This window comes from Pistacia vera, unplaced genomic scaffold (assembly GCF_008641045.1).
Source record: "Pistacia vera cultivar Batoury unplaced genomic scaffold, PisVer_v2 Contig158, whole genome shotgun sequence".
Taxonomy (NCBI): Eukaryota; Viridiplantae; Streptophyta; class Magnoliopsida; order Sapindales; family Anacardiaceae; genus Pistacia; species Pistacia vera.
Window position 1 is genome coordinate 525,765 of NW_022195663.1, and position 14,997 is coordinate 540,761.

At 36.4% G+C, this 14,997-nt stretch overlaps 1 protein-coding gene across 1 annotated transcript; it reads right to left on the reverse strand.

Moving 5' to 3' along the window:
- Positions 1-1,097: 1,097 nt before the first annotated feature.
- On the reverse strand, positions 1,098-14,517 carry LOC116124950. The gene is made up of 3 exons (XM_031410702.1): positions 14,145-14,517; positions 5,305-5,489; positions 1,098-1,325 (listed from the first exon to the last, which is right to left on the reverse strand). The coding sequence occupies exons 1-3, from the start codon at positions 14,515-14,517 to the stop codon at positions 1,098-1,100; spliced, it is 786 nt and encodes a 261-aa protein (XP_031266562.1).
- Between the last annotated feature and the right edge of the window lie 480 nt (positions 14,518-14,997).

Consider the following 14,997-nt stretch of genomic DNA (forward strand, 5'->3'; position numbering starts at 1 on the left):
AGCCCCGTGAGGCTCGAACACCTTCTTCTTCCCCGAGCCATCTTGTTGCTTGGGCGTTTTACCTTTTCCCGAACCCCCAACAGGCTTGGACATCTTCTTTATTGGCCCTTTAGGGAGGCCGAAAACATTTTTCCTGCCAACCGCCTTAGAAGCAGTCACGGGCTTCTTCGATCTTGTTCCTTCCCCAAGCTTGTCTCTAGCACGCTTTGTGCCAACAACACTCGCTAGCTACTTTAGCGCCGGAGTAGTCGACACCTTCTTTGTGGGCGCTATTTTCTTCCTCAAACTCTTGGATTTCTTGACCCACATTTCTACGAGAGAAAAAGGGAAATAGATCAGCAATCTATTTTGCGCGGAAAGTTAAATGCGAAGAAAGAACAACTTACCTTTCTCTAAGAGCACTAAAAACTTAGCCTTGTCCCAGCAAAATCCATACACTTGTAGGTAAGAGAGTATGAGGAGCTCGTGAATGTTGTGTGAACTCTTAGGAAGGTCGTTGAAACACTACAGCCTCTACAATCTCACCACTAGAAGGTAGTTTTACTTGACGTTAACCATAAAAGAAGTAACCCAGTTACACAAGGAAGCAAAGCTAGAAACTTGTCCTGACGTGCTCGAGCGATTAAAGCCTTACTCGCTTCTAGAGCGAAGACACCACTCTCCTCAGCTTCGTAAAAGAAGAACTGAGAGTCTCGTGTGAGATCTTCTTTCAGGATGTTGACCAACCCATTGAAATGTGCTCTCCTCGCTTAGGAGAGGTAGTATGTCTGATCTTGTCCCTTTTTGAGCCTATTTAAGTGGATTAGCTCCTCGACGGTTGGCTCACCCAACTCAGCAACCATAAACGCGAGGTATACCCCAGTAATGATCAAGTACGAGTTGGCCATTAGTTAGAGAAGGATAATGTCAAACATCTTCAACATCTGGTCAGTGAAGGGATGTAGGGGAATGGATACCCCACATCGAAGGAGAGTCTCAAAAATTTCCACCCATCTAGGTGGAGGGTTCTTCCGAGAATACTCTCCTAGAGCCATCTAGTTCAACTGGGGCACATAGGTCACCCTAATGCGTTGAAAATCCTCGACAGTGATTGAGGATTATAGCTCTTTGCGTATCCCATGAGCCGTAGTCGGTAGGGACTGGGCTAATTGGATTGAAGCTTGATCGGACAAGCTTGTGGCATCAGGATCCAACCTTCCAGTGACAAATTCTTTGGATTTCTCAAGGGATGCATCCCCAAGGACTGCCGAACCAACAGGCGAGTCAAACATCCTATCTATGGTGCGATTGCTTAACGAAGACATGTTTTGACTTGATGTTGGGTACTTGAAAAAAGAAGCAAACATATGTTAAAGCTAGAACAACTTAGTGACCATTTCACACTCGCTTCTATTTCAGGCACTAGGGATAGCTCACACAACACAATGGAATTACACAACCTACTTGGGACACCAATGACCATCGTGTTAAAGCCATTAGAAACTCGAGACCGCTGGAAAAACACCCCAAAAACCCTTCTAAAACCTTAAAACACCCAATGTGGCCACTATAATGGCCACCCTTTGGCACAAAAGTTAGAAACATAAGCCAGGAAGGGAAAGAGATCTCACCAGAGTAAGAAGAAAGTCTTGAACTGGTAGGAAAAACCATGACGATGACATAACAGCAACAGCGAAGAAGAGCCAGAAAACGTCAAAAAATTCTTAGAATGGTTGAACTGAGAAAATTCGCCACCTTTTATAGTGTTTTTGCATGGGAGACGAAAGGGTAGGGTTTAATCTTGACTGTTGACTTGCAATCAATCCTAGCCCTTCGTTCATTGAGCAATCTCAACTCTCGGACGTGGCCACATGTCGACCATCCATGAGGATCGATGAACCGTCAGATCGAGGACAATGATAATCATCGCCGCACGTCACTTCATCTTTGCGCGTGAACAGCTGTAGTCACCCATGCGCTACGTACCATGACTGACAAAGGTTGTCACATTTAATGCGACACGACCACGCATAATTTATACTTATGCCCTGAAATTTTTGTATTCTGAATTTCAACAGGTGTCACAGGTAAAAATGCCAAGTGTGAAGAACTTTGACCAGGCATGAAGCTGATCATTGAAGTTCAATTGAACATGCTGCAGAAGTCTGATCGAGCGCACGTCCGAAGACCTGTTGATAAGGTCGAGCTTGGCGTCAAATAAGCAACAGTTTTCGAGCCTAAAACAAACATTGAACATTAGGAGCAGATGTTGTGTGTGATTTTTCTAGCAAGCTCGGGTTGAGGCGAGGATATAGCTCGACCCAGAAGAAGTTTGGTGACGGCGATTGATCGACCAAGCATAAGCTTGTTGAGTGAAAGCTCGACCCAACACAAGGTAGTCGTGAACAATCTAAGCCATCATTCAATCAATCCCTAGATCACTTCAAATCCCAAATATCACGGGAATGACCAAATCAACAGTGATCACTGCGTGATTGCAGCACTCAATCACAAGAATATCGGGATTATGATTTCAATCAATCAGGATCCCCTCAATGTCATTCTTTCCATTTCACAAAGCTTGTATATAAACCCCCTCAAATGATGAGAGAGGGGTTACAAAATTTCTATTAAGAATTGAATTGTAAGCTTTCACAGCAAATACAAAAAGCATAATGGACGTAGGCTGTTAACTTCGCCGAACCACTTTAAAAGTCTCCTTTGTAATTTATTTACTGCATTACAAACCATCCATAGCTGATTATTTGTAATCACGCTCACATCAACTCTGATCCCAACGAGGTCGATCAGAGCTCGTTGGTTGGTGTAGAAATCTATATAAACAACTATATAATATAATCAGATTATTTTTTTAATTTTATTAGTTTTAAAAAATTTTAAATTAGATTTAAAACATTTTTTTTTTTTTATGGTTTGTTTACTTTTTAAACTTATAATTCAAAATCTAACTAAATAAATATTCAGAGATATATAAGTCTTTCGGTTTTTTCATTAAAATTAACAGTAAATCACCATTAGTTATCCCTAAATTGAACGATTTGAAATGTAAATCCTTTTAATATCATTTCAACAAAACATTGTACTTACATTGATAGCATCCCTTTACAAAATTATTCACTCCCTAAGGGATCATGCTGAGGAGTGATGTAGTTTGAAGTTAGGCTCGCTAATGAATATTCTTTATGTGAACTGCACAAGGGTTTATCACTACTATGTTTCAGACTTAGAATTTATGAGATGCTCAATTTATTTTCAGAAAATGATTTTTGAGGGTTAAAAACTTCATCTCCATAAATTACCTCAATTTTACAAACTTTGAGTTCCAAATAAGAGTTGCAAATAAGATATAGTAAAAATTGTAACTTATAAAATACAAGCATCATCTATTATAAAAACTAAGCTTAATTTTTTAATGTGAAAGATCCATTTAATATTGATAACCAAGTGTTTACTCATAAAAATAGTTATAATATATAACATGAAATAAATTAAACACATAAAATAAATCAATTACAATAATGCTTAACGTACAAAATTTTTTTATAAAGATTTCTATACAAAGTAATATGGTAGAAAATGAATGGAAGAGTACTCTTCCATTTATTTTTTACAACATCTCTTTGTATAAAAATCTTTGTGAAATTTCTTTGTATGTATAGTATTACTCAATTAAATATATAAAATTATAGTGTAGAACCATACCAAAGTTATTATCTTGATCCCAATTTTAAGTGTTTAACAAGAGACAAGTAAATATTGAGGAAATCCTTTTTGTTTTCGAGAAAGAAAGTTGCCATTTATTTACTGGGGAATTCTTATGTTCTATGGCAATCTAAATCCGTTTGCTTTCAGCCTTTGGCAGGTTGTCTTAAAGCTAGGCTTGTAGGTCAGAAAGGGAAACTTTTTGTGGAATATTCATTTTTGTCAAACTTATGAGTTGTGTGTGTGCACACTAGTTGCCAATTTTATGATTTGGCTTGTTTCCTTTGTAGTGTGTGTGCACATCAGTTATACATGCACACTAATTGCCAAACTTGGGTAGTAAGCAATGGCAAGGTGATGTGATGCAGTAATGTACATGACTACATTAAGAAGTTATTAAGGATACCCTTCATGATGTGCATAGTTCACCATATTTGGTTGAATCAAAGGAGCATATCCAGTATTTTGAAAAGTGCCTCCTTTAGGACCAGAATTATGGATTTGTGATATATTGTTGAAATTTTGAATTTGTGACACATTATTGAGGTAATTTGCTTGTGGAAGTTAGTCATTGCACTGTTCTGTTTTTCAATGTGCATCTCATGCTTGTGTAAAAGCAATTAAGCTTCCTAAAGAGTGGTATTACTACTGTTAGCAATAAGATTTGCCACCATGGCATCAAATTTTGGACCTAAATCATCCAGTATATATAATAGCAATTCTTCTTCTCCAATTTGAACCCCACTAGCTACCAACTCATCACTTATTTCTTTCATTCTCAAAATGTATTCATTAACACTCATGGACTCCTTTTTAGTATTTTGCAACAAATTTCGTATATGTAGTGTCCTAGCCTTGGAGAAAGATTGAAAATATAGTTCTAATGTATTCCAAATCTCACATGCACTTGTGCATTTGGCTACATGCCTAAACATGGATTCGGAAATAGTGGAAACCAACCAGCTTACTAAAAATTGATCTGTTTTCTTCCAATCAAAGTATTTTGGATTAGTTTCTTAACAACTTATTCAAAATCTATCATCTTCTCAATTATCAACATAGAGGGACATGTATTCACACTGTTACAGAGCCGTCAAGCTCATTTGAGGTCAACACAGGTAGATTTTGAGACCTCTAGTAATTATAGTCCTTTCTCCCTAATTTGACTGAGAGAGATGGAAGAGAAGAGTGAGCTATTGAATTCAGCGCATTTGCACTATCAACTTGCTCTTTAACAATCTTTGAACCAGAATTTAAGACTTCAGAACTCAGATTAGTCTGTCGGTGGCTCTAATACCATGAAGTTTCTTGAGCGGAATTGAAAAGTAGAATTAAAAATAGTAAATGTTGAGAGAAGAGTCTAGAGCTGTAAACGAACTGAAGAAAAAGTGTGTTGATTTCTGTTAACTGAATCTTCTTCAACAACCAAAATAGAAAATAACAGTCTCTTATATAGAGACAGAAGCAAGTTACAAAACGGTGCGTTTAAGCGCTTACTTGCAAACTTTACAAAACACACCCTAAGCACTACTTACAAATTTTACAAAAACACCTTTACTAACTCCTATACCTAATAGTATGTATCTATGAAGGCACGTGCACCAGCACTTGGGACTTTGCTTTGTCTCCTTCTTTCTTTTCACTTCCTGTAGGACCCATACTCACCAGTTCTGCATATTTAAACTTCTTTATCATCAATGTTACTATCTTAACCGCACCTGCTCCATATCCAATTACTTCTATCATGCTCTTCTCATCCCAAATCAACCTTGCTGATTCCACCACACCTGTATGAGTGTCAAAACAGATGAAAGAATAAGGTGATACATACAACATTTTTGTTCTAAGTACTTTCTTAATTTTATCAATAATTAATATTCTTTTATAAACATTATTAAAACTCTTGGAATGAAATTTAGCTTAATGCATACGTTTTTATTAAGATAAAGATTTTGATGTCTAAAGTTAACATTTTTAGAAAGTTTTCTAAATAAGAGAGAGTCTATATACTATTGTGACACTATATCAACAGTACTTCATATCAATACTTATGATATGTAGATTTTCAATTTAGTAATGGTTAATAATATTAATTCTGAAGGTAGAGAGAGAGAGAGAGAGAGAGAAAGAGAGAGAGAGAGAGAGAGAGAGAGAGATAGAGAGAGAGAGAAATCTAGAGGTGACATAAATTTCTTAAGTTGTGTTATTCAAGATTTTCTCCTAATAAACATCGATAATTAATCAATGTTATAAGTGAGGTTATGATATAAAAAGTAATTTAAATAAAACTGTAAAGCATAACTTATTACTGCAAAATTTGGAGCAGTTAACTCATAACAAACAAGTTAAGAGGACAAATCAATTTGTTGAACATAATTTAGTAGAAAATTTAAAGGCAAATCTGTTAGAGTATGTGCCCTAGAGCCAATCAATTATTGTAAAATTGACTCTATAATAAATGTTTATTTATCAATAAAAGGCATATTCTTCTATACCGTGTATGTAATGATATATGTCCTTAGGATGGTAGAACCGTGACGAGGGTATCAAGTGTTTCAAATCTTAATAATGAGAACACTATGATCACATATGGTGGTCATTCTAGAAACATCCGTAGCCATAATATTATTCTGACCAAGGATACAAATAATAGAGTAAGGCTATCATAGTGTTGAATGACCTTGTTGAAAGGCATGACTGATCTCACTTGTCAAGGTTGTTTTTCGACAACATGGTTTAATGCATGGGTGATTGCTAGAGGCAAGTTTACTGAACAGACCCACCAGAGGATTCCATATGGATGGTAACCCCAGTGTCTATGAAATAAATCCTCTAACGGATGGTGGTGCATATGATCCTTAGACTTAAGATCACAGGAGCGTCTTGTGCACCAATTGGTGTAGTTTGACACTAGCCCAACGTAGTTCTATTAAGAGCTATCAATACGGTAGTGATTGGCTATATTAAGACGATGGTGGATTGACAAAGGATTCATCACTCCTGGGTATGGGAGAAGTTATCTCACTAGGTAATTTAATAAATGGCAATGCCACTAAATCTGTGGCCATAATGGGATTGAGTTGATGCTCATCCAATTTAATATCCTTGTCATTGGTCCAGTAGCTAAATACAAACATGTTGAGGATATATGAGGTTGACACTATTTCTGTACCTCAATCTTGATGAGATAACAGTTGATGAAATGATTTGATTGCACAATAACCATACCGTTGACAGGTTATGATTTCGTTGAATCCGAATCTATTGGGTGACCATGATGCCTTACTAGGGGTCAATCTTGGTCTGTGTGTTGTGAGATGATTAATTGGTGTTAATCTCGATACTACACACTATCGATATGATGAGGAGCCTATGGGTCACACACTTAGAAGATAATTTAAGAATTAATTTGTGAGAAGGGTATTTTTTCCTTTTAGGATGAAAGGGTATTTTGTAATCTTACATTGCAATTAAATTTGCCGAGATTGTTGCCTGTATTTAATTTTAATATTAAAATTAAATTAGTGAGATTATATTTAAATATATCTCTGTATATATTTAAATGAATTATTATTAATTAAATGTTAATATATTATTATATATTAATTGATTTTAATTATAATAATAATCAATTAATTAAAATACCATAAATGGTGTGTTTGGTTGCAAGGGTGAGCTAGGGTTGGAGCCCATGGTTATTCGTAAGTGGAATAGTGTTTTAATTGTTACACTATATAAGTGCAACCTAAAATTAAAACAAAGAGAATTATTCATTCAATCAAAACCCTAGCCACCCAAAAGGTTCTCTCTCTCTCACGTTTTCTTCTTCAAGTGAAGAAGAAATTTTTTCAATTTTGATTGTTCTTGATTCTTGATGCCGGCAAATGTTCTAGCAAAACAATTGTCGGTTCTTCGGATTATCTTCATGTGGACTTCTGTCAGTGCGATCCCACATTGGATCGATTAGTAAAAAATCGCATGAATAGTAGGCGGTCAACAGTAATCGGTGAATAGTTTCATGTCTGAAATCAGAGATATTCGAAGGAGCCTCCAAACATACGTAAGTATTCTAATCCTTGAATTGATTTATTTTATACATATTTTGTTTATATATATGTAAATGGTATAATTTATACTCGGATCTTGGCGAAAAGATAATTGATTCACCGACTGAATTTTTTTTTTCTCACTACATTTGGTAGATCAATTACTTACAAAATCAACTTATCGAATAACAAAAATTTCATGGAAAACTTAGAAGTTCCCATTCCGAGAAAGAAGATTTTGGTTCAATAATATCAACAATCTAGTTTTGAGATACGATGAGATGAAATGGTGATGGAAATATATTTGCGCATAGGAATAGATGGCTAAGAATTATGTGAATTTGATCCCTACACCCGCTTATTTTCTAGCTCTCTAATATGACCAAAACAGATCTAAAATCCCAGGTCGCAATGGGCTTACCTAGGCCCAAGTAGGGCCTATCCGAGCTTCAGCCTTGGGTTTTGTTGACATGTTGAGGTTTTTTTTCTTTTTTTTGTTCAAATTTTAATTAATGTATGGGGTCTAAAGTAATTTATTTGAGGTTATTGTAATTTTATATTATAAAAGGTATTTAGATGTAATTTATGGGGTCTTTTTGTAACTTTTAGAAGGTTATATGTCATTTTATATGGGCTTACTGTAATTTTGTAAAGGGTAATTAATGATCTTTGAACCCCACTTATTTGATCAGTTGCCCTTATTCAAAGGGAAAATTTGTAATAAAATATAATAATAAATGGTACTTAGTTAAAAAGTGGGTTTACTTAGCAAAATTCTCATTTTTGTATAAAAAAAATTACCATTTTTGTCTTTCACTTCAATTCATTGAGATCTCTTAAATCCAACATTCTTCTTTCCTTCTAATGATCGGATTTATTGTTTTCGTCAATGTTTTTTTTAATGATCAGATTTATTGTTTTTATCAATTTTCCTTCTAACAATCATCTGTTGTTTAAGATCAATAAATCATAATCTAGTTTATATTCTTATCTCAAAGCTTATTATGATAGTATCCTCTACTTTTATGCTCCTTATAGATCTTTTTTTTGTTTTTGGAATTATCAATATAATCTAACATTTTTTATTCTATTTTCATGAATAATTAAAGAAATTTTTTTGTTATAAATCATTTGCAATCTTTTAATGAATTAAAAACAAGTTATTTTTTTATATAGTTAATAAATATATTTAATACAAACTATTTATTTAAAATAGAATAACATAATCGAAATAAATCTTTCTTTTGTTACATTTGATTTATATTATATCATCATTATTTAATTATTAAATTGATGAATTTTTTGGTTTGTTAGGATTCTTCATTTTTTTTTAAGAACTGAATAACATAAAATGAATTTAGAATATAAAGTTACTTTCACTTAAATATAAAATAAGATTACCCTTTTAACCAAAATGTTACTAGAATTTGAAAAACAAAGTAATCAAGTAGATTTAAGAAAGTTGTGCAATTAACTTTGAGCCTTAATCTCACAAAAATGGCACCAACTATTTCTAACGCTTGAATCTTATGGTTGATATTCTGAAAAAGAGTTCTTTACCGCCCAACACAAGCTAAATGAACCATATCCTAGAAGATTCTCATACATTATTTGCAGCTTAAAGCTCAAGTTCTGAAAATTTTAGCAGCATGAATGGATTATGCAACACATGGAGGCAACATGGAACAGAGCAACTCTTGAGTATTAATAGAAAGAAACTTCACATTTATGAAGAAAATCAGGATTCAATTTGTTTTTTAGGAATATTTATTTTAAATATTGGAAAGAAACCTTACCCTTAGAGAAAAGCCAAACAGGTGGACTCCAGAAAATTTCAGAATAGCCAGGAAAAGCTGAGAGTTTATCAGTGCAACGATTTCCAAGTTAAAATCAAAGCATTACTTCCAGGATAATCACAATCAACATTTGGATGAATCTATCAGGTAAATGAACACAATTCCATTTACATACAGAGAACTCTCGAGCCGAAAGAAAAAAGTTACACTCTCTGAACATGTGCTTATGATCTAACAGATTCTTTAGTCTTATAGTTATTTTAATTTTTAGATTCGTGTAAATTATGAAAAAAACCTGTTGTTCATTATGAGATAAATCTTCCATGACATTATCATCTAAACCTTGTGTATTCATATTAACTGAATTCTGAATTAAGGAAATTCAGTGTCACATAATTCTCAGCAATCAAACAAATGGGTGAACTAGGACTTGCAGGAACTTCGGATTACTGACAACTTTTTCTAACAACAATTTGAAAGGAATTCAACGCTTCTCTGCTAATTATCAGCAATCATGGCTCTTGAAGCAGCTAACCCGTAATAATCAAGTTCCAGAAGGCAAAACAGAGTCATTTGTCAAATTTAAAGCCAAAAGGAAGCTTAATCTTTTGGCATGAAGGGCAGAACAGGAAATCAATTTCAAGAGGGCAAAACACGAATATAATTAAATTAAATTATCATCGATTCCTATATTCTCTCTCATCTTCTTACCGTTCTCTCCCTTATCCAACACCAAGTAAGCCGTCAGTTTGTTAGTTTCCTCAAATAATAGATTTTAACTCGACACACAAGACTTGATCACTCTTATCTCTTCTAAATTTTACCCAATTCCAGTAAATTACATATTTTTTTTTTTTTAAACCGTAAATCTTCCAAATTATTTTCCAGCTATTTATACTAGAACATTTTATTGGTGTTATGCCTGAAAAGTTAGGGTTGATGTGAACTTTCATCAACAAGAGCCAATCAGAGTTCAGGAAGGTTTTATGCCATCCAGGCACTGCCATGTCACGCAGTGACGCAAAGGGTATGGTTCTTGTCAGTACAGTAGGTGAGTGCCAAGCTTGTGAGTGGTTAGGGATTATCCACTTGTTTAAGCCCTATGCAATTTGATGATATTTCTCATGCAGATAACCAATGGGATGCATAGAAGGATTTGCACAGCACCTGCCCACTTGTAGACTTGTAATCATTACCTTGAACTCTCCCACTATAAATAGAGGAGACCCCTCTCATTTACGGGATTGGCTAATCTTAATCTGAAATAGCTTAAACATTTTATCTCTTTTGTATTCTCTCTAGATTATAACTCAGCTCGCTACACGCGACCTAATTTTACCCATCTATTAATACAATAACAGTGGATGTAGGATTCGCTTTTGAGCATTCGAACCACTTTAAATATCGCTCCTCACTCATTGTTTCATTTCATGTTTCCTTATCACGGGTGATTTCTAAGTCCGTTTAGCACTTTGCATGTGTGAGTCGTTGGTGTCAAAATCAAACATCAATAGTTTGGCGCTAGAAGGAGGTTCTAATTTAGTATACGCTCTTCATTAGAAATCTCTGACCAATTGGTCCTACCAATCAGCAAATGGCTCGCAGTTTCGAATCTAAGCAAACCGACTATGACAATGAGGAAATCCCCTAGGTACAAGAGGACACTTCTCCGAAAGTGTCGCCAGTCCAACACAGTATCATGGCGCATATTCCTTCAAGCTCGCAGCTTGACCCAACTGTCATGAGTTATCTGGAGAGGTTCAATAATACTCTCCAAATGGTTAGCCAAAGGCTAGACCAATTGGATCGGTTCGTGCCACCATAATCCAATGAGGTGGTGCCACCGCCAAAAACGCCTGCAAGTCGCGTGAAAATGCAAAAAAGGGTGAAAGCCCATACCATGCACACTGTAGCGCGTCAAAGAAGGTCAAAACAAGTGGCAAATAATGGAACAGAGGGCTCCGAGGCACTAGCAAACATCGGTCGCACAATGGGTAGAATACCTATGGTACTGTGACATGGTGACACATCACATGGGCACTCCTATAAAAGTGCAAGGCGGGGAGATTCCCAATATCGATCGCCGAAATGACGACCTTGACTGTCGTCATGCGGGAAATCCCCGTCGTCTGCGGATCGGTTCAGACCACTATAGAGATCAGGAAAATTCCCCAAATCACTTAATGCCATCATGTGACTCCAGCCAGTGTGTGTCAAGGTTTGTCGGAGCTTCTGGCCGAGTGGAGGAAGAGTCTGATTTGCGGTCTTTCCTCAACCGTAACCGTGAGGGTCGAACCTACGTTGTGAAAAGTGATCCCTAGTAGCTCTATTGCCTTAGATTGAGGAACTACAACAAGCGTTGGATCAGCTTAAGGCTCAACAGAATGAGCGTGGGAAGGTCATAGAGGCATCTCTCTTATCTCCGGTAGTGTTAGTTGTTCCTTTCCCATCAAAATTCAGAATACTCGACATGCGAGCATTCGATAGGATTATGGGATTCAGACCCACAGGATCACCTGTACGAGTTCAACAACCTCATGAACTCCACCAAGTCTCCGACTTGACAAAATGTCGTTGCTTGGCAGTGACCCTAACTGCCCATGCCAAGCGCTGGTTCAGGTCGCTTCTCGCGAGATCAGTCATCTCATGGCCTCAAATGAGCTCATCATTCCTGAGACACTTCCAGGCGAATAGGAAGTTCTCAATGCCATTAAGATATCTAAGCAACCTACGACAGGAGAGGGATGAATCCTTCCAATCTTACATAGACAAATTCCACAGGGAACTCCACAAAATGGCTTATACTCCCGAAAAGTCTATTCAGACTCTCATTATTGTGGCAGACAAATTTGTAGAAGGAACTAAAATATGAGGATGATGTTTCCTTACTCGCTTCTTCAACCTCACCGAAAAATACCTCTGTATTGAAAATTTTGTGGCCGCTCTCAATCGCCACGACCCTGGTCCCTCGAGTAGTGCTCCCAACTAGGGGGAGAATAGGAGGACTGATCACTAATGGGCTAACGATGATCAGTAGAAAGGAAAGAAGCAGCAGTTACTCGTCGCAGTCGCGACAAGAATCAATACACTTCTCTAAACGCCTTAGTATCGACCATTCTAGATAAGTCAGAGAAGGCCGGCTTACTTAGAGAGCCAAAGCCCATGAGAAATCGCCACTCAGATAGAAACACTAAAAAGTACTATCGCTATCATAGGGATAATGAGCATCACACTGATGAATGTCGAGCTCTCTAGCAAGCAATCGAAGACCTCATCAAACAGGGGCACTTCAAAGAATATGTTAATGGCCCAACTCCCGTTTGGGAGAAGGATCAAGAGGAACCAGGGAAGAAGCACCGTGGTCACAAAGGACTTTATTGTTCGGAAATCATCTTCGGAGGACCACACCTCGCGAGAATTTCGAGATGCCCAAGATAGGTATGCTTGGGAAGCCCGTCATGACCACGTGTAATGAGCATAATGTCATGACCCGCTAAGGTTGGAACGTGGTTCCATTGACGAAAGCTTGAAGGGAGTTCAAGCTGTGGAGTTGGAGGGTGTCTTTGGCGTTGAAGCATGAGTGGAGCTCGAGTTATCCAAGAGGTGTATTGGATTCAAGCAAGCTGTGGCAAGACAATGGATCATCCAAAGGGTGATTGTGAAAGCAGGAAGTGTTCTACAGTTGATTGCTTAACTTCAACTTTATAAATGAACCTTGAATGTTTGTTATTGAATGACTTTGGAATCAAGAAGCAAAGTAAATCGAACGAGTAAAGAAGTGAATTATGGAAAAAGTTAGTTGTAATATTCTAACTAAATTCAATGAAGGTACACAAAGATGATTGGCTTGTTTTATACAAGCCATAATATCAATACGGCAGTGTTTTGATGTTCAAGAGTCTACTTTTACAAAGTACAGCCTACTTTTGCTTTCTTACAAAATACATCCCATAACCATTTTACAAACTAACTTGAGCTATTCTTAACTTCTACAATCTCATCCTATTATACTAACATTTCCTCTTAAACTGGACATAGTAATGTACTAGTGTACACCAATATTTGCCTTTAAACTTGACCTCATAATGTACTAGCATATGTTTATATTACCCTTTAGAATGAACCTCATTTTATAGTCTTCAAGGTGCAATCACAACAATCACTGCAAGTCTAATCAGCAAATATTTCAAGTGCAGTAGTTAACACTAAGACAAATAAGGAGAAAATATGCCATAGTAGAAAACTTCGGCACAAGAGCACCAAAATCACCAGTTCTTCATGAATCCATGAATTCATGAATTAGTAATTCAACAGTTGCTTTTTTGCTTTTAAGCTTGACTTTGAGAATTTTAATGCTTGAATTAGAAAAGGTCTCCAAGGGACCCATCAAGGGAAGCTACTACTTCCAGAATCAAAATGGAACTTGACAAAATCTTAGGGATTCATCAAGAGCAGTTACTGTTTCTAGAATTAGAATGAAACTTGACAGAATCTTCATCTTTAATAAGCAAACTACTATCGTTATGAAGGCCTTTATCTAACTCATTACCAACCTCAGCAATTACCTTTAACTTGGCTCAGAGAGTTTGAAACCTAGAACTTGGAAGTGCCTTGGTCAAAATATCTGCAACTTGATATCTTGTACCAACATAATGAACACATAGGTTCTTCTCTACGGCTAATTCTCGGACATAATGCATATCTATTTCAATGTGCTTACTGCATGCATGGAAAACATGGTTTGAAGAGAAAGCACTAGCACTCATATTGTCACCCCACAAAATAGGACTGTTGTTAATAGTTATACCAAGTTCTTGAAATAGGTGTTGAATCCAAACCAATTCAGTGGCTGTTTGACTAAAAGCTCTATATTCAGCCTTTGTTGAAGATAAAGAAACAACATTCTGCTTCCTAGAAACCCATTGTACTAGATTTCCTCCAAGGAAGATGTTATAACCACTAGTTGATCTCATATCACTTTACATCACTAGCCCAATCTACATAGGCATATCCTTCAAGGATGAATTCTGAGTTTTTTTGAAAAATAAGTCCATGTGAAAGAGTTCCCTTGATATAGCAAAGAACTCTTTTACAAGCAGTCCAATGTGCAATGGTGGTAGACTAAAGAAATTGACTTAAGCGATTGATAGAGAAAGCCAAATCAGGCTTAGAAAGGGTAAGGTATTGTAGACCACCTACAATGCTATGGTAGATTGAAGGTTGGTCATAAAAAGCACTATCTTCTTCCCCCTAATTTCACACCTGTTGCCATTGGTGTATTGCAAGGTTTACAATGAAACATTCCAACTCTAATCAACAAGTCTTGAGCATACTTAGACTGAGTAAGGTGTAATCCTAAATCATTGCGATTAACCTTAAAGCCAAAGAAATATTGCAGCACACCAAGATGTTTAAGAGAAAATTGTTTGTTCAAGTCTTGAATAATTTGTGAA

What these genes read in the sequence shown, in the direction of transcription:
- LOC116124950 (XM_031410702.1), bottom strand. Translation starts at nt 14,517, where the DNA reads ATGAGATCAACTAGTGGTTATAACATCTTCCTTGGAGGAAATCTAGTA. An exon ending in TTTGACCAAGGCACTTCCAA is followed by an intron (nt 5,490 to 14,144) that starts GTTCTAGGTTTC and finishes ACACTCATACAG; the next exon opens with GTGTGGTGGAATCAGCAAGG. An exon ending in AAGCAAAGTCCCAAGTGCTG is followed by an intron (nt 1,326 to 5,304) that starts GTGCACGTGCCT and finishes TCTTTTTTCAAG; the next exon opens with TACCCAACATCAAGTCAAAA.